Consider the following 20142-nt stretch of genomic DNA (forward strand, 5'->3'; position numbering starts at 1 on the left):
CTCGACTATTGGCACTGGTTCCCACTGGGCCACAGCCAGCAGGAGCGTGACTGTGGGGCGTGGTGACATAGATGGGGTGTTTCATTCATTTTACAATGGCCTTAGGTTTATACTGACCGAACATTAGCGTCTATGGGGGAAAGTGTGCTGGCCTTTGAGCTGCATGACTTTGACTGCTGAGGATCAGGCCATGGGTTTTTTTGTTTTTGTTTTTGTTTTTTCTTAAATGGTGCCTTTCCTTTCCATTTGGCTCCAAGTTCATGCTAGTAAAGGGGCACGTGGGGGAGCGCTATGTGATCAGGAGAGATGAGCACGCACGTAAGTAGGTATAGCAGTCGGCCATCAAACACCAGCCTTGATTTCAGTAGGTTTTTGTGGGAAACGCCGGAGTAAAATGGCGCGATCGGGGATTTGAGTAGGGAAGGCACAGATCCTCGATGTGCGGAAAACTCATCAGCATTAAGAATATTCATACATCTCATCATGATTACATGTGGTTGCTACACTTTTATTGATTTCAGTTCTATACATTAGGAACTAAGCTGAAGAATGTGTGTGTGTGCACGTGGGGAAGATAGGTCACACGGGAGGGGCTTAAAATGGAAAGAGGTACAGTGAGGCTGGGAGGCTATCTTAAAGCTGTCCTCGCATAGCTAACACATAGTTTTAATTTAGGTGGTGTTCCAGATGTAGAGCGATCGCCTTTCTGAAGGTGCCTTTATTCATACTTTACAGTGGACTAAGAACGAAGGGGATCAAACGCCAAAATCAAAGCTTTTAATTTTGAATCAAATGGCTTTATTAGCACAGACTAGGAGTCCAGGAGATTACAGAGAGTTTTCTTTTTTGCATAGTTGAATTGTGCTTTGTATCATTTTGAAATCTTGACTTCAGTCTATGCTGACCACTTCGGGGCAGACACCAACGTCCCTAGCCTGTTCTTTTTTTTTTTTTTTTTTTTTAAAGATTTTATTTATTTATTTGAGAGAGACAGTGAGAGAGAGCTTGAGAGTGGGGAGGGTTAGAGGGAGAAGCAGACTCCCCATGGGGCTGGAAGCCTGATGTGGGACTCGATCCCGGGACTCCAGGATCATGACCTGAGCCAAAGACAGTTGCTTAACCAACTGAGCCACCCAGGTGACCCCTAGCCTGTTCTTGAACTTAATTACCCCCTGGAAGTCTCCTCTTCATGGACCTGGAGGAAGATGAAGACTCTTCCTCTCCTGCCAGACTCTTTTGCCCTCTCCTTCAATCAAGCCTGGCAGTGTGCTGCAGGGCCCACTCCCCCGACCCCCTGAGTGCTATTAATAGGACAGTGCTGGGTGAGGGGGAGTGAGAGGTAGGGCAGACTTGCCACAAGGCTTGCTAACTGGATGCCTTTAAAACCCCTCATTGTTCTTTATGCCTCAGTATGTTTAGGGAGGAGTGTGTGGCTTGGCCACCTAGCAGAGCTCATGTTCAGAATTTTGAACATATTAAAAAGTCAAGCTGAGTTTGAAAACAACAAGCTCTAAGCTTTTGAGACTTGTGAGATAAAAAACAACTCCTGAAAGACCCTTTCTCAAAATATTTTCTTCTTTCATTTTTTTGTTTGGAAACAAAACCAAATGTAAAGTTGTAAGGAATGTATGACGACTCCAAAAATGCCCTTAACCTAGACTCATTATTTCGCCCATTTTGCCATATTCTTTTTCTCTGTCTTTGTACATACACATGACTATTATCATCGCTCTTGTTGGTGTTATTGGACCCTTTATGTATACCTTGCCGACATCATGACCCTTTACCCTCAAATTCCCACCCTGTATCTTTTATGAACAAGGACATTCCCTTGCCAGAATGTTATTAATTTTTTTTTTTTTTGGTAGACTAAGAGAAGGAAGGGTCTGTTGAAGCCTTTATAACCAAAGTGTGGGCCAGTCCAAAGTGCTGACTGTGGGGGCTCTGTGCAGGCTCCCACTAAAGGCAGGGAGAGAAGAGAGGAGGCACCACCGCAGGGCTGGAGAACTTTATTGTTGCCATAAAACATATTTTTTCCATGTTCTCTTTAGACACATGAAATGAAGGCTGCATTCCCAAGATCTGGCTTGCGGCTTTAAAATAAAAAAAAATATTTTTACAGTATTCTTTTTGGAGGGATGAAAGCATGTGTTTTATTAACATTTCCCAAACTCTTTTTTTAGGTTTTAGGCTGACAGCATCCAGCCTGTGGACTGCAGCAATCGAAATACGTGCATTTTTAGAAATTATACCTTTCAGTTAACTGAAGGGGAAAACTTTCTTCTGTGAATCATCTCTCTGATAGAGAACTCGAAAATCCCTGTGTATGATTAGCCCAGTAGGGTAACACGCAGGTGATCCGGCTTATCTCACCTAAGGTGCCAATGAATTTTGCAAGCAGTTTTCTGGGGCTTTCGCTCATTGGTGGTTTGGGCCTCATTCATGATACTCTTTAGCCACCTGGCCCAACGCAGGCGGCCAAGAGTTGCTTGGGAAGAGGCATCAACAGTACCCCGGCTACTCTGGGAAGCGCGCAAGCCTCATCACCTCCCACCCCAGCTGTCTCACCAGCTTACAGGGCCCCGGGCTCTCAGAGGGGCAGCCCAGTTTTTCTTGCTAAGAACCCAAAGGACTTGTTCGGAGCTGGAATTCGGCGAGGCAACTTGCTTCAACACGCCAAATCTGCCGCACCCCCAATACCCCACCCTCCTGCCACTGCGCTTGCTACCCACACCCCCAACCCCAATTTGAGGACTCCCCGCCCCCACTACGCTGAGAGTCTCAATCCTAACCCCTTGGACGCGAGTGCCTTTGCGTCGGAGCGCGCCGGGCGCGGCGAGGCCACCAGTGACTCCCAGCGGCCGCACAGGGCGCTGCGCCCCCCTCGCCCCGGCCTCCCTCCGCCCTGCGTCCGCCCCGCCGCCCCCGCGCCGCCTCCTGCGCTGGGCTGGAGGCGGATTCCTCTCTCCGGGTTTTCAAAGCGCCTTTCCGAAACCTCCTCCCCGCCCAGAGAGGGAGTGAGATCCCGGGCGCAGTCGCTCCCCGGAGCGGCCGAGGGGCGCGCGGGGAGAGGCCTGCGCCGGGGTACTTTCAAACTGAGGCGCGCGCACACACTCACCCCGAGACACACACACACACCCAGACACACACGCACGTACACACACACACATATACACGCCCATTTATATAGGCGGCGGCAGCGGCCGGGGCGGCGGCGGCGAGGCAGGAATGATGGAGCTGAGCCAGCCGACCCGGGTTGGAAGCAAGTGAGGAGAGCCCAGGCGCACCCCTGGATTTCTTGTGCCCCGCTCTTGTCATCCTACCCAGGGAACGGTGCGCCCGGAGGAGGACCAGGTGGACTGATTTGCTAGAGGGGCGGGGAAGAAGAGGAGACCAGGTGAGCGGAGGAGCCCCCGCGTCTCCGGACCGCCCGGTGGAGCCTTTGCCCGACTCCTGCTCCCTCTCCGCCCAGGTGGGCGCGCCCGGTTCCCCGCTCGCAAGGGGCGCTTTGAGGAGACCAGAAAGTCGCGGCCCGGCTTCGCGGGATGCCTTTCGCTAAGAGGATCGTGGAGCCGCAGTGGCTGTGCCGGCAGCGGCGCCCGGCGCCCGGCCCGGCGGAGGACGCTAACGGAGGCAGCGCGGAGCCGCCGCCGCCCCTGCAGCCGCCCGGCCGACGGGACGAGGCCGTGGCGCCGGGGCCGGAGGATCCTGCCCGCGCGCCCCCCGCGCCTCCCGGGCCGCCGCCGCCGCCGCTGCCCGCGCCGACCGACCAGGCGCAGCCGCCGCACGGAGAGGCGCCGGCAGCGGGCGAGGAGAGCGCGGCGGGGGTCGCCGAGGCGGCGTCCGCGGCTGGAGAGGCGTCCTCGGCGGCGGCCGCGGCCGTGCTGCTCATGCTGGACTTGTGCGCGGTCAGCAACGCCGCGCTGGCCCGCGTCCTCCGGCAGCTCTCGGACGTGGCCCGGCACGCGTGCAGCCTCTTCCAGGAGCTCGAGAGCGACATCCAGCTGACCCACCGCCGCGTCTGGGCGCTGCAGGGCAAGCTCGGCGGCGTGCAGCGCGTCCTCGGCACGCTGGACCCCAAGCAGGAGGCAGTGCGTGAGTACCCGCGCCGTCCGCCCGCCCGGCGCTCCGGCGCGCCGCGCCCTCGCGCCCTCCCCGGTCGCCGCAATCCCACCCCGCGGCGCCGCGCCCGCTGCAGCCTGCACCTCACTCTTGCCTCCCCCCGCCCTGCCTTCCCCTGGGACCCACCCCAGTCCTCCCCGAGCTGGGAGTTCCCGCTGGGCTGGCGGCAGGGATGCAGCCGCGGCGGGGGTGGGGTGGGGTGGGGTGGGGGCGGGAGGGGTAGAAAGTTAAAGGGGCGGCCTGGGAACTCGTAGGCAGCCGCGGGCTGAGAAGGAGAGTGCTGGGGACACAGGAGGCAGAGGGGTCTGTCATTCATTCCCCGGACTCGCCTTCCCCGGAGGATGGGGGTGGGGGATTGGTGCAACTCCCGTGGTTTCCAGCAGCCCAGCCCCGAGCCCTGTAGTGCCCTCCATGCGTGCTTGGGGGGGGGGGGGCTCGAGGAGTAGTGAGCGTCCTTTTAGGGCTATTGGAACGTCGTAGCGGTTTTGTCACTCTCGCTGTTACCTCAGGGTCTGCGCCGAGCCCCGAACTTGCGCCTTGCGCTTGCGTTGCGCGGCGCCGCTCGCCGAAGAGTGAACTCGGAAGCCTCTGCTCTAACCTTGTGGCCCGGCGGGGCCGCGGGGATGGGCGTGGAGGCAGAAGTGTCCCAGGCCCCGGGCATCTTTGCTGCGCCCGCCAGCACCCGAGCCCTACTAAATGGCTCTCCGAGCCGTCCGCCTTCTGAGGATCGGGGAGGCGTGTCCCCGTCCCCCCTCCCCCACCGTGTGCTGTCGCCCCAATCTACCCGCGTGTGGAAGACCCTTGGGCATCTTTGCTGCCCTTTAACTTCACTCTGGCGACACCCTAGGGCTCCCAGTAAATGTCATTCTGTGTCATCTGCCCTCCCAGGGGCGCTCAGCAGGGTCCCTTGGCGCACGCTCGGTCGAATCAGGCGGCGGCCGCATCCTTTAGGAACGAACCGACGGTGGGCGGGGGCGCTAGGCCGGCGCGCCGGTCCTTTGGCGCCTAGTCCGGCTGCGACGCTCGCGGCGAAGGTGATGTCAGCGGCTCTGACTTACATAAGAAGCTTCCTCGGTTGCTGCAGCAGCTGCGCCGGAGCGCGGTGGCCGCGGAGCGCGCGAGGCGGGGCGCTGTCGCGGCATCCTTCCTCGGGGATTTCCGGGCACCTCTGCCCTGCAACCCAGCCCCAGCCTCCTCCCCGACGTTCCCCACTCGCGCACCCCCCCCCCCAACAAAGACCCCTTTGCACCGCGCCCTGGGAATCCGCTGCTTTTCTGCAATAACGATAATAATCGTAATGAATAAATGATGTGCGCGATCGGTTTTCGCAGCTATAAAAGACCCAGAGTTGGGTTAATGACTGGTTGTTTAAAAGGGCAATTCCGGGATGAGTTCTGGAAAGAATTAGGACTGCCGTAGGCCAAGTCGTATTTTACTTTTGGGACTTGAAATGAGCGCTTTAATCTGCCTCCTTAAAAAGAAAAAAAAAAAAAACCCAAACGACACAGCAGGGACAAGCCCTTCACTTTCTACAGCGCTGATATCTGGGGAGTGCGGTTGGGGTGAGTGGTGATTTCTGGAGGGAAGTTTTGCGGACTGTCGCGTGGCGCATACATTTCTGTGCATGTGGGGGGGCACATCACTCCTTAAATTAGATCTCACACAAGTGAAACTCCGTGCTGGAAGGGAATGTGCTCCTTTCTCCCCTCTTGCTTTAGAGAGAGCAGCGTCCTTTAAGGCCCTTTTACAAGAGTGCAGACTAATGATTGATGGGGAAAAGAAGATTTTTGCTGACTATATACTTTTTATACGTATTTATACATGAATAGATAAAGATGGGGCTAATTCATACCCAGGGATGAACTTAAAATCTCTTATTTTTCAATTTTTCTGAACTATTATCTCCACACTTTGTGTCCAGACCTTTCTCTTCTCTTGTCCATATAAATTTAGGATGGCCCCCCCAAAACCCCAAAACTAGAAGTCATCCATAATTATTTTTTCCAATGATACCTTATACCCAATCCGATTAATAAATCTTGTCAATTCAGAGTCCTACCACTTTTCACGATCCTATCGATACCTCCCTAGTCCTGACCACCATCACCAGTCACACCGTCTAACTGGTCTACCAGCCTCCAGCCTTGCCTCCGGAGTGATTTCACTGAAGTGTATGTCCCATCATGTCACCCCTGCAAAAGCCACCCTAGCCTGGCTCAAGGCAAGGGAAAGCAGCTGTGTGTGTATGAAGCGGCGTGGGGACTACGACGGGATGATGACCGGTGCGGGAAGGCTATCCAGAGAGTATAGAGGCACCCAGACACCTTCAAATGAGGAGAAAAGGGAGTGTGAGTCACTTTTAGGTTTCCTCTCCCTTTGAAACTCCCTTGGGCTTTGGCCAGTGCCAAAGGGAGATGCATAATGTAGTAGATGCCACTGGTAGTCCACCCACAGCCCCTCTGAATTGACAGGATTTATTAATCGGATTGGGTATAAGGTATCATTGGAAAAAATAATTATGGATGACTTCTAGTTTTGGGGTTTTTTTTTTGTCTTAAGATGGTACTATTTGCAGAAATGGGTAAGGCTAGTGGAAGAGTGGATATTTTATTGGGTGTGTGTGTGTGCGTGTGCACGTGCATGCATGTGACATCAGTAGTTTTGTATTTTTGCCATATCAACTTGAGATGCCTTATGTGTCTTAGTTAGATGTGTGAGTTCTGAGCTCAAGAGAGAGACCCAGACTGGAGATGCGAGTGTGAGACATAGGGGTGGAGATGGCTGAGGGCTGCTGAGCTGGTGGTGGGGGGTGCTCTTACACGATTACATTGATTTTTCTCAGTGTGTGCATAGGGAGGTCCTCAGCTGAGGTGATGTTGGTAATGTGAGGAGAGCAGGCTGGGTGTTAATGTTGTCTCAGGGAGGGAACATGGATGCAGTAAGGAAGTGCAGCGGGATTACCTGGCTGTGTTGAGAGCCCTCTGAGATTTATGGTCATAAACTTGAAGTACGTCCAGCTTTTCAGTCACTAAAACCTGAGACTTTGGAATTACTTCACGAGCCTCAACCCCAAGCCATTCATCCCTAGACATTTTAATGTCGTTGGCTTTTTGGTTGCCATTGCTTGTATTTGTCACTGAGTTTTAAAGGAAGTTTTGTAATGAACTTTAACATTCCTACAGAAAAGTGCAGAGACCATAAATGTACAACTCTAGTAACCATTATCCAGCCTGAGAAAGAAAGCACTACTTTATCCTGAAACCTTTTCCGCAGGCCTTTTACTGGTCACTGTCCTGCCGCCACCCCCCCCCCCCCCCCCCCGGCCAGGTAACCACTATTCTGACTTCTACCCCCATCAATGGGATTGTCTTGGTTTTGAACTTTATGTAAGTGAGTCACATACTATCTACTTGTTGGGTTAACAGTGCTAGATACAAGATTACATAACATTCTTCCAATTTGTTGCATGGACGGTAGATTGCTCATTCTCATTGCTGGAGAGAATTGTGCACCGTGTGCGTACTCCACAATTCATTGATCCATTCTCCTGATGATGGACATTTGGGTTGTTTTCAGTTTAGGACTATTGCATTTTTTCACATGTGTTTTGATGAGCTAATGTAGCCACAGCTGTTTGGTATATATTTAAGTGTAGAATTGCTGGCACACAGGGGATGGGTATTGGCTTTAGTAGTTACCACCTGCCAGTTTTCTAAACTGGTTGTACCAGTTTATACTCCGCGAAGTATAGGGAAGTTCCAGTTGCTCCACATCCTCACCAACACTGGTGCTGTCTTTTTTTTTTTAATTTTTTTAAAAGATTTTATTTATTTATTTGACAGACAGAGATCACAAGGAGGCAGAGAGGCAGGCAGAGAGAGAGGAGGAAGAAGGCTCCCTGCAGAGCAGAGAGCCGGATGTGGGGCTCGATCTCAGGACCCTGGGGATCATGACCCGAGCTGAAGGCAGAGGCTTTAACCCACTGAGCCACCCAGGCGCCCCGGTACTGTCTTTTTAACTAAAGCTACCCTGGTGGGTAGGTAATAAAGTTCTCGTTGCAGTTTTAATTTGCATTTTTCTGATAGCTTGTGAGATTGAACACTTTTTCATATATACTTTTGGCTCTTTGGATATGCTGTTTTGTTAACTGCCTGTTCATGGCCTTTGCTCATTTTTTGGTAAGTTTTTTTGTACCTTTTAAAATTGAAGGTGTTCTTTATGTACTGTGGATATGCTTCATGTGTGAGCTGTAGATACTGCAAATACCTTCCCTAACTCCCGTGGCTTGCCTTTTTACTCTCTTAGTGTTATCTTTTTTTTTTCTTTTTTTTTTTCTAAGATTTTACTTATTCATTTGACAGACAGAGGTCACAAGTAGGCAGAGAGGCAGGCAGAGAGAGAGCGGGAAGCAGGCTCCCCACTGAGCAGAGAGCCCGATGTGGGGGATATGGGGCTTGATCCCAGGATCCCAAGATCATGACCTGAGCCGACGGCAGAAGCTCTATCCCACTGAGCCACCCAGGCACCCCTCTTAGTGTTATCTTTTGGTGAGCAAATGTTCTTATTTTTACATAGTTAGGTTTATCAATCTTTTTCTTTATGGTTAGCACTTTTGTGTTCTCGTAAATGAATTCCTCACTGACCCCAAGTTCATAAAGATATTCTTCTATGTTCTAGACATTTTCTTTGTTTTGCCTTTGTCATTTACATCCACAAGTCATATGGCATTGATATTTGCAAGTGATGTCAGGTAGGGGGTCAAGATTAGTTTTCTCCTTATTGATGTGCAATTAATCCATTGCCACTTACTGAAAAGACCTTTTCTCCATTGCACTGCAGTGAAACATTTATCCTCTATTGAGTGGATTGATTTTATTTTTAAGCTGATATTTATTGAGTTCTATATGTCAGGCTTTATGCTAAGGCATTTATATGAATTACCTTATTTGATTTTCACAATAACTCTGTGAGAGAGGTACTGTTATTTTCCCACTTTCCTAAGGGTTAGCAACTTGCTCCAGGTAGCAACAGCTAGAAAGTGCTGGAGCCTAGAATTAGGATCCAGGTCTGAGTTCACAAGCTGTGTTTCAAGTACTAGACTTTTCTCGCATGTACCACCACACAGATCCAGGGGAGTTACTATGTTAAAGTCAAGGCCCTTCTCGGTCTGCCTCTGTCTCTGTGACAAGCTCTATCTCTTGCTCTTCTCCCCAGTGTCCCTCTCAGCCTTCTCCATCTACTACCCTAATCCAGTCATACTGAACTACTGGGTGTTCCCCAACTTGCCAGGTCTTCTCATTCTTCATGCCTTTGTGTATACTACTCTTTCCTTCTGGAACATTTCACTGATTAATTCCTACTCATTCTTTGATACTCACCAGCATATTATCTTCTCCATGAAGTGGAACCTTGCTTACCACCTCTCCACCTACAAGTTTTCTAGAACTGTGTGCTAACTTTTTTCATAGCTTTTCTCATTCTGAACAGCAGATAGTGTTGGTGCTCTGTCTGTATTCCTTCAGCCACCCCTGCCACCCCTGCCATGCTGAAGGCTACTGACTATAAACTCCTAACTCTGCCTCGGGCTTTTTCCCCTTGGCCAGTAGACCATGGTTGGTCTTGAACAGGGGAAAAGCCAGAAGTGCCAGCGAGTTAAATGCCCCTGCAGCCGTAGCCGACCGATGATGTATGGGGCACTGGTGGACGAATGCCCCAGTTCCCTTGCATGTTGCACGCGATCTCTCAGGGCTCCCCAGTGAAACTGAGCTCTAGTTGCCCCGAAGTGCTGACTTACGTGATAATGTACTATGTATTCTCTGCCTTCCATTTTCCATCTCGCTTTCTCATATCTCTGCGGGTGGTTCTTGGGGTTGCCTTCCACAGAAACTTATACTTGCACTCACTGGATCTGGGGGAACCCAGACCCAAACAATCTGTTTAATTTTTGAACTATGAAGGCAAAGACCTAGGGCCAGGAGTATAGTAGAGGTGATATTTCTCACTCTTTTTCCTTGAACTATGTATCTCCGGATTATTATATTAGCCACATGCCCAGCCCCTCCCAGATGCTCTCCAGTGGGTCTGGAGATAACTTCTTACCCTTTAGAGGATATCTTCAGTGCTTCAGGGGTGAGAAGAGACATGGAAGGAACTCAAGTCTACTATGATGAAGATGCATCCGCTTAGTTCTTCAGTGTTCCATTGGGCAACCTTTGAGAGTACTGTTCACGGTCCTGTGGATGGAGTCAGTGACGGCTCCAGGGGATCCCAGCTCCCTATTTGTGAAGCATAACTTCAGCCAGAGCAGACACAGAAACTGGTAAACCCAGAAAGATTCTAGGAAATGACACATTGGGTAATTCTATCATTTTGGGCTCATTCCACACTTGGGGGGATGATCCTTTCCCTCTCCCATTCTGTTCATTCTACCACTTGCAAAACTGTTTGTAGTCTGGTTAATGCATTTTTTTTTTTTGGATGTTTGAGTAACTGTGGTTAGATTTCTTTTCCTCCTGTCTCTGCTCAGCGAGCTTCTCTGATGCATTAGGAGATCCTAACAGCTCCATTGAAAGCTGCTTTTAAATCCATCACAGAACAACTGAGAAGAAAGCAATCTTTCAAAGGTTAATAATTCATGGTTGTAATTTCCTCATAACTCGTAACAGCAACACATTTCCTTCTAGACTTTTCTTGTACTGGATTGGGCTTTTAAATCAAAACTACTGAACTACTTTACCTAGGAAATCCTTGAGATTCTTTGGGGCTGATAATGCTAAGACGGTAACAAAAAAGATTTCTTTCTTCCTGTTTGTGGAGGCCTTTCCCACATAATGCCATCAGGAAAGTGTAAATTCCACATAAGCTTTCAGAAATGTCTGGAGTCTCAGAGCTTCTGGTCTACCTTTAATGGGCATTACCTTCAAATTTCAATGACATATGAAATCTCTCCTATTGTCCAAGAGTCTTAAGGAGTCATTGACTTCATATAATACTTTGAAATTTTAGGGACAAAGACGATTTTAAAAGTAGCTGGAATTTTATTTTGATAGCTCAGTTTTATTTTTTTCTTTTGTGACTTTTTACTATTAAAACTCGTGTAACATGAGATTTTTGTAGGACACTCTATTAAAAAATCATGGGAAGTGTATGCCTGGACAAAACCATCAATCACGAAGATTCCTGAAAGTTCTTTTTGTATCAAGAATTCCTCATAAATCATATCCTAATAATAAGTGAAATAAAAAATAATGAGGTAGGAGTGGTTTTTCAATGTAAGGCTCTCATTCTAAGGTCTAAATTTGTGGAAAAAAGGTTTTAGAGAGCCCTTCTACCAGACCACAAGGCCACAAAGGGCAGAGAGCCCGTCTGGCTCAACTTTGTTGAATGAGTGAGACAGGAGTGGCCAATTTTTGTTTCTGACATTAATGTCCATCATTCAATTCACTGATGAAAATGAGAAGGTTTGTGTGTCTGGAAACAGGAATCTGAGGACCTGGTCATCTATATGCTGAGAGATTACTTAATTATAAGTACCTAAGTCTTTGAATGTGGAACTAACCAAGAATAAAATGCATTTCCCAAGAGTAGGAGAATCTTGGATCCCAGAGTTGGGAAAGATCTATCTATCAAAGTATCTATCAAATCCAACCTCCTGCCCAGGGTTGCAGAGCACAAATGGACCCATTCCTTTGTTCATATGGATGCCCTGTTAGGACGAAGGTGGCCCAGGCCCCTGCTATTTTAATTGTTGCACGACATTGTCGCTGCATTGTTGTATTGCTTTTATGGCCCGCGACTTTGCTTTACAGCAGCAGTTCTTTTACACGAGGTTTCCCCTATTCCATTGTGCACTTGGGATTTTGAACTTAAATTTCACAAGACTCCCCCATTGTCTCTGTTAAATTGAATCTTGCTTGCTTTGCTCTTTCATTTCCAATCAGTGGTGATGGTTTAAAGTCTTGATTCACTGTGTCAGCTGTTGCCCACAGCATTTTGCTCTCTGCAGACATCATAAACATGATTCTAGCCCATCATCCACATCTCTGATAAAATGATTGTTCAGATGGACTCAAGGCCGGGGTCCATTGGCAGGCAGTACTGGCAGTGTCCCTCCAAGCTGATGTCTGTTCAGCAGCATTCCTCGGGTACCATTGTTGCAGCAGCCACAAATGTACCCCCCACCTTCCCATTAAAACCACATTTCTCCACCTTGCCCACAAGATCTATCATCATGAGCAATTGTCAAATGGTTTGCTGAAATCAAGATACCATATGTCTGTAGCATCCCTTTGATCTCGCAGTCTAATAACCCTACTCAAAAGGGAAATGAGGTTAGTCTGGCTCAAACTGGACTCGCCTGCAGCCATCAGAGGGGCCATTTAAGTTTTCTTGTATAGAGTGGATAAAGAGTTTATTTTGGGGAATCTGCTTTGGTGTTTTGGCCATAGAGTGACTGCAGGCTCGGACGGCAAGGGGACTCTCTGGGTCCTAGGGTCCATTTCTCAGACTCCAAAGTGCCCGGTTTTGTAAAAGGCAGAGAATCAGAGAGCTTATCTCTTTCTTTTATGATAGCTCATGTCCTTATCATCTGTTCCTTAAGGAAAGGTTTGGGATTCATGACCTTTAGCGTTTGCTTAGGCTCAATTTGAGTGAGGTTGGCAAGTGTCGGGTTTATCTAATTGTGGAGAAGCAAGTGAGAATGTGGCCAAGAGCCTGGGCTCTGAAGTCAGACCACCAGGCTTCAAATTCCAGCTCCACCCCCTTATGGCTATATGACTTTGGACAATTTTCTGAGTATTTCTTTTTGACTGTCTGTTATGGGATGGAGATAAAAGTGGTACCTATCACATCCAGTTGTCGACAGGATGGAAGGAGCCAGGGTATATGGGCGCTGGGAGCGGCGCCTGGCACATGGTGAGCCCCTGCTAATTATTGGCTCTTATTTTATCGCTGCTATAATTGGATCACGCAGAGTGGGAGGCATGTGTTAATTTTGTCCAACTAGGTGAAACCTGTGCCTAAATCTGTGACCTGGCGGGTCCGGGGGCAAGAAGACCACTGGACAAGCAGCCCTGTGTCCCCATGCACAGTCAGAGGACTCCCAGGATCTCCAAACTCTTTGTGCGCTTTTCGTTATGCAGGAAAGTGTAGAAATAAAAACCATTTGACCAGCGATCTTATCATTTAGGTTCAGGCATTTCTTCTCTGCCAGGCACTGCTGTAGGCACTTGAGCTCTATCAGTGAGCAAAAAGTTACCAACAGCTTTCAGAGGAGGGAGACAAAACCTAAAGAACAAACCTAAAGAAACAAACATACCTTTCAGCAGATTTACAAAGTATCTTAGGAGGTGTGTTCTGGGCAAACAGAAACTAGAGCAGGGTGAGGGCCAGCCAGGGGACTGGCCCCGGGGTTGCTGTTTGCCATGGTGTGGTCGGGCGGGCCTCATTAAGGACGCAGTGTTTGAGTGCAGACTGGCAAGAGGTGACGGGGTTAATGACGCGGGCAGCTGGAGGAAGAGGGCTGCAGTGGAGGGAGAACATGCTTGGCCCGGTGGAGGGATGGCGAGCGGGCCAGTGTGGTACATGTAGAGTGAGTGAGGAGAAGAGTGGGAGGAGAGGAGGCTGGGGAGGTGGCTCATGGAGGGTCTAGTTGGCCATGGTGAGGATTTTGCTTTCCACTCGGAGTGAAATGGGGACTCATTGGAATGTTTTCAACCTAGGAGTAACATGATTGACTTAGAGTTGAAAAGGATCACGTTGGCTATTGTGATATGAAGAGGCCGTGTGGGGCGGCGGGCGCGCAGGGAGGCAGGAGTAGAAGCAGGGGGAGCATGTGGGAGGCTGTTGGCAGTTTTTCTGATGAGAGGTAGTGGTGGTTTGGCAGAAGGAATGAGACGTGGTTGGATCTGCTTTAGAGCTGTTGACATTTTTTTGTTTCATGTTTTAGGGCTAGGCAATGCAACCCATACAGAGGGGCATAAAATTGAAAAGGAATGGAAAGCTCTCCTCCCCTCTTACCCTGCCAGACTTGCTTCAAAGGAAACCATGTTAGAACGTGTTGTGCTCCTTCAAGGAGGAGCACAAGCAAATTCTCACATACATCTAATGCCTTTTGTGGTTTTTTTTTTTTTTTTTTAAAGATTTTATTTATTTATTTGAGAGAGAATGAGTGAGAGAGAGCATGAGAGAGGAGAAGGTCAGAGGGAGAAGCAGACTCCCCAAGGAGCTGGGAGCCTGATGCGGGACTCGATCCCGGAAGTCCGGGATCATGACCTGAGCCGAAGGCAGTTGCTCAACCAACTGAGCCACCCAGGTGCCCTCATCTAATGCCTTTTGTAAAGCCACTTCTGAATGTCCAGGAAGTCGGCACTTCTAGAGTTTTGTTGATTAATCTTATTTTGCTACCTTGGAAAAATTTAAAAGATGTTCTGGTACTCTTTTTTCAAAAAAAAATCAAGGTTGGGGTGCCTGGGTGGCTCAGTGGGTTAAGCCTCTGCCTTTGGCTCAGATCATGATCTCAGCGTCCTGGGATCGAGCCCCACATCGGGCTCTCTGCTCAGCGGGGAGCCTGCTTCCCTCTGTCTCTGCCTGCCTCTCTGCCTACTTATGATCTCTCTGTCAAATAAATAAATAAAATCTTTAAAAAAAAATCAAGGTTGAATTTCCATATGATGAAATGTACAGCTCTCAAGTGTGTGGTTTGGTGAGTTTCACCTGTGTAACCCACACCGCTATTAAGATACAGACCGTTTCCTCGCTCCAGGTAGAGAATACCTGTTGGAGTTAGGAGAGCACTGTTTGAGCTCTGGTGCCCTGACACTAGCCCCTACTGGGTCTGTTCTATGACTGTGGGCACAGAAGAGAAGTATTTCCACGGGGGCTTTGGGGTTCTTCAGTAGGATCAGACTGAGAACTAATGACTCCATGTATCAGATTTTTTCTTTTTTTAAAGATTTATTTATTTAGAGAGCACCTGCGCACACGAGAGAGCACGAGTGGGGCGGGGAGGGCAGAGGGAGAGGCAGAGAATCTTCAAGCAGCCTCTCTGCTGAGTGCAGAGCCCGATGTGGGGCTCGATCCCACGACCCCAAGGTCATCACCTGAGCCGAACCAAGAGTTGGACGCTTAACTGGCTGAGCCACCCAGGCGCCCCAAGATTTTCAGACAAATTGTGATGGGGGAGTTCCCTCAGTCTCATGGCACTGACTGTTTATGACACCGTCGTGCTGAGCTGTAGGGAGGAGCTGGGACAGGGATAAGAATCTGGCCTCAGAGGCCCCAAGATTAACTTAGAAGTTGGAGTTTTTCTAAGATAAGGCTAAAATAACATTTTAGAGGATGTGAAAAAAAAGAATGTGTTCATCTCCGACAAATTTTGAAGTAGCAGGGAATACTGATTTGTACATGTGTTTTCAGCTGATGCTGATGCGTGAAGCCTAGACAGAGGATGAAGAAAGTTCTTTAAAATCTGATTTCTGATTATTCCAAGTGCATTCAGGTTTGTGAAATAAGAAGCCCTATTCTGGAGTTCAGCTACTCTTGACTTTTAATGCCAGACATCTGAGGGACAGAGGAGCTATGACAGCCAGTGAGACATAACGTTCATTAGAATTTAATATCAATATTTATGTTTCTTTCCAGCGCACATCTGGACTCTGTTCCTCAAGCCTGTATTTATATTTTAATAATGTAAGTAAAGCTGTATTTTCCTTTTTAATTTCGCATCAGAGTTCTGCCTCAGCCAACCCCTCCTCACCCCTGCAGTGCTTCAAGTGCAAGATGGCGCATGTCTGTTGAGAGTTCGAGTCTAGAGGAGAACTTCGGCGGCGGGGGTGGGGGAGGAGTGTGGCATGAATAAATACCGCAGAAATCTTTTTCCATGAGAAGCCCTAGGGCTCTCTGCTTCCCAAACCGGAGCGCTGGATGGATGCTTCAGAGTTTGGGACAATGTGGGGGAAGGTGGGCAGACCGAGAAGAGACCCTGAGAGGTTTCCTTGGAGTTTCACTTGGCTTACATGCCTCCTGTGTGAGACAAGAGACGTTGGAACTCTGCTCAGGTATCAGATGTCACGAGTGCTCATCTGGCATAGTTTTAGCCTTTGCTAATTAAAACTAATCCAATTGCGTGAAGAAAAATACATTGCGTAAGGTTGCCGCTTGTGTAGCTTTATTTTAACTCTTTGCCCTACACCCTGAGACCAGCGAACCTCAGGCTGGGGCTGGGGTGGGAAGAGATGGTGAGAAATTCACTTGAGTAAAGACAGCGAGCAGGCTATTAAAAGTATTGGCTTGTCAATGTAAATTTGAAGCCCTATCAGGTTTTCTTGATTTGTCAGCGGAGATGTTTTAATGGCTATTGAATGAGAAGGAAAGGTAAAAAACAAAACAAAACATAAAAAATCCCCCACAGTGTCTTTCCTTGATTTCTTACCTTGTACTTTGTTTTCTTTCCAAGTTGCTCTGTGTGCTTTTCTGTGGCCTTCAGCTGGGTTGGATCAAGCCCTCCACTTAGGAAGCTTAGGTTCAAGGTTTGCTCCCTGAAGGACTGGAATTTTGTCATGATCCCTGGCTGTGTTCCTCATCCTGGTCACTTCTCTGGTAGAAGTGTATGTTGCCTTTTGATCCTCCCAGTTCCACTACTTGCCCGCTGTGCAATCTTAGAAAATTCTTTCTGTGCCTTAGTTTCCTTATCTGCGAAATATGGGACATATTTCATGAAATATGGGAATATTGGGAATAAAATCTGTGAAATATGGGAAATCTGTGAAATGGGACACTATTAGTACTCACCACTTAGAATCATTGTAAAGATGAAGTGAGTCCATCCGTGGAGAGCACCAGCCACGTGTCACGCATACGCAGAATACAGTGTGTGTGTGCCGTGGGTGCTATTATTTTTGTTACTGTTTTATCATGATTATTAGGGGCTTGGGAAAAGGAAATAGGTATAAAAATGGATAAAACCCAGTCCCCACGGCTCCTCAACCAGTGTAAATATTCTGGGCAGCTGGATGTGTGGTAAAAGTGAGGACAGAAGAATGCCACCCGGTTTTCTGGCTTGGCTGGCCTAACTCATGTTGGAACACTGCAGGAACAATTTAGCATCTGGCAGCCATTAGGCCCTCATTCTTGGGGGGCGGGGAAAGGCCTGGCTTAGGATGTGTGCCATTGTGGAAGTGGTGCCGAGTGTAGACACCCATGCCCTTACTTACTGGAACTGTCTGTATCTTCTCCAGTAATGACATGTCCACAGATTTGTCCTCTGCTTATTGTAGTCAGACAATGGAACGGCTAGAAGAAGAGAGCAGATGATAGATCTGAGCCGACCATGGCAGAGAATGGCCAAGGTGTTCACCAACCCTTCCCTTTTCTTCCTGGACACATCGCTGGACTACATTTCCCAGCCTCCCTTGCAGTTAGGTTGAACCACCTGACTGAGTTCTGTCCAATGGCTGTGGGAGGGATAACTGCCTTGCCCTAGGATGGAAATATAAAAGCTCCTACATAAGCTTCTGCGGCTTCTTTCTTCTTCGTTCTGCTGGCTGCATGCAGAGGGTTTAGCCGAAGACTCAGAGCCCCTTAGGGATGAGGGTAGGGCCACCGGATGGGAGGAGCCCAGGTCCCTGGATCACCACATGAAAGGCTGTCTGCCAACACCCAACTGGATTGCACAGGAGGGAGAAGTACACTTTCATCCTTACGTTTAGGAGGTATTAGGGCAGTTAGCATCAGCAGGCTCTAACACAGAAGTGCAGTGTGGGAAAAGGACTGCTTTTCCTGAAAATGCACTGATGATGAAAGCACTCCCAAGTATTTGGTGTTCTTTAACTGACTAAAAGAGGCACTGAACTGTAGGATCTTTTTCTGGGAGACATAGAGAGTTGCTTTGGGTGACCAGAGCAGTGTGGCACCTTTCTTCAAGTGAGGAAATGGAAATAAAAACTTGTTGACAGAGTTCCAGTTTCTGGAGAAATGTTGCTACCTGGAACCGAAAGAATTCTCCCACTCCGCTCCCGTGTATAAATGATATACATATATTTGTAAAACTTTAAAGATCTCATTATAACACAAATACAGAAATGTGCACAAATCCTAAGTGTACAACTCAGTGAATTCTTACAAATGGAGCACACCTCTGTAGTCAGCACTTGGAATAAGAAAAAAACATTTGCAGCTTTCTAGCAATGTTTCTGTCCAGTCATACCTTCCCAAGGGTAGCAGTTATCCTGTCTTCTAACAGTATAGATTGTTTTGGCTTATTTTAGAATCATACACCAGGTGCTTTTTTTTATATCTGGATTTTTTTTTTTTTTTGCTCAAAATTATCTTTATGTGACACACTCATGTTGCATATAGCTATGGTTTATTTTCATTGCTGTATAGTATTCCTTTCTATAAATATAGCATGCTTTGTCTAGTCTTTTTTTTTTTTAAGATTTTATTTATTTGTGAGAGAGAGCATGAGTGGAGAAAGGTCAGCGGGAGAAGCAGACTCCCCGCCGAGCAGGGAGCTGGATGTGGGACTCAATCCCGAGACTCCAGGATCAAGACCTGAGCTGAAGGCAGTCACTTAACCAACTGAGCCACCCAGGCGCCCTGCTTTGTCTGTTCTACTTATCAGTGGGCATGTGAATAGTTTTCAGTTTTAGCTCTTTTGAATAATGTTGCTATGAACATCTCAGTTCCTGTCTTTTGGTCAACGTACCTACACTTTTCTGTTTGGTAAAAACTCTCTGCCTTATAATTTTACAAAACTTTCTCCCTCAACAGGATACTTTGAGGCTACGACAGTGACTGTTCTTACTGCTTGTCCTTTGGCTTCTAGACGAAGACAAAGTTTTGCTCTGTTTTTCTCTGAAGATTATCACTGATGCTCAGTGGCAAAGTTTTGATGCCTAAAATGGAAGAAATGTGATCTACTTAAAAGGACCCTTCTTCCCCCTCTTTTTAAATTAAAGCGTAGTTATGGGGACTTTTGATTCTCAAACAAGGGCTCTTAACAAAGCCATGTTTCACATCACTTGCGAAGTCCGTGTCACTGGAGTGTGACATTGCAATATTGGTTGGCGCTGCTTCGGTTCTTCCTCTGTGAGAAGGAGAATCCTGTCAGATGTTCAGACTGCTTCCTTTCCTTGGATGGGGAAAGGAGAAGACTGCGAGTTCTCTAATCGCTTGGCTGGATTAACCTTAGAGCTATTGGAGAGTTGCCTTCTCTGATTGCCCACCATCAAGGTATTATGCAAAATCGAAGCAAAAAACAGAACGTTTCCCCAGAAGGGCAAGAGACAAAGAAGAGAGAAGGCTTTTCTGCCCCCGCCCCAAGAGGATTCTTCTGGGCCTCTGCTTTCAGGGACTTGGATGTCTGATCCACACAGTAGCAACCCTGGCTAGATGGGGCTTTGTAGATTCTGGGGGTTGAAAAGGCCTCATGCAAATTCTAAAACTGCCCTGGGGACTTTCTTGCAAACCCTGGACCTAGGCTCAGTTTCCCAGACTCCTTTGCGGAGGTTTGAGATCCTGGACTTAGTGAGTGGTGCACACCTCCCCCTCCCATCCCCCAGCCCCAGGGGCCTCCTCACTGTTTGTTCTGAAATGACCTTGACTGGAGAATTGAGGGGTGAATGTCTCAGTCCAGGCCCTCCGCTCCAAGCATCCTGGGACTATCTGGGACCTCTTTACAGGCCGGGCAGCCCCACGGCTGCCTTATGTTTTGATGGAATATTGGGTTCACTTTGGGTATGAAGGTGTGTGAAGCCTTCACAGTGAAGCCTGAAAAATGGCTGTGAGAAGCCCCAGGGGACCCTGCGGCAGTGTAACCCACAGCTGGGCCTTTGAGAGTGGTGTTTTGTAATAAATTTGAACATGGCTTTGAATTTTACTATACTTGGCTTCATTCCTTTTCCTAACTAAAGGATAGGTGAGCTGATTTTTTTTCATGAGGAGACTGCTTTGGACCATTAACCAGATTTTCTTCAAACACAGAGGTGACTTGACTTTTTTGGCTTTTATAAAAACCAGAGG

The 20142-nt window shown here is 48.2% G+C and overlaps 1 protein-coding gene across 2 annotated transcripts in view; it reads left to right on the forward strand.

Annotated features, from left to right (window-relative positions):
• Positions 1-3545: 3545 nt before the first annotated feature.
• The window catches only part of NHS (NHS actin remodeling regulator), a gene marked incomplete at both ends in the record, with an annotated part of 329842 nt that continues 313245 nt past the window's right edge, over positions 3546-20142 (forward strand). For both annotated transcript variants that reach the window (XM_080794774.1, XM_080794775.1), the window contains one exon: positions 3546-4095. In XM_080794774.1, the coding sequence (XP_080650900.1) occupies positions 3546-4095 (550 nt within the window). The remainder of the gene's footprint in view (positions 4096-20142) is intronic.

This window comes from Martes martes, assembly GCF_963455335.1.
Source record: "Martes martes genome assembly, chromosome: X".
Classification (NCBI taxonomy): domain Eukaryota; kingdom Metazoa; phylum Chordata; class Mammalia; order Carnivora; family Mustelidae; genus Martes; species Martes martes.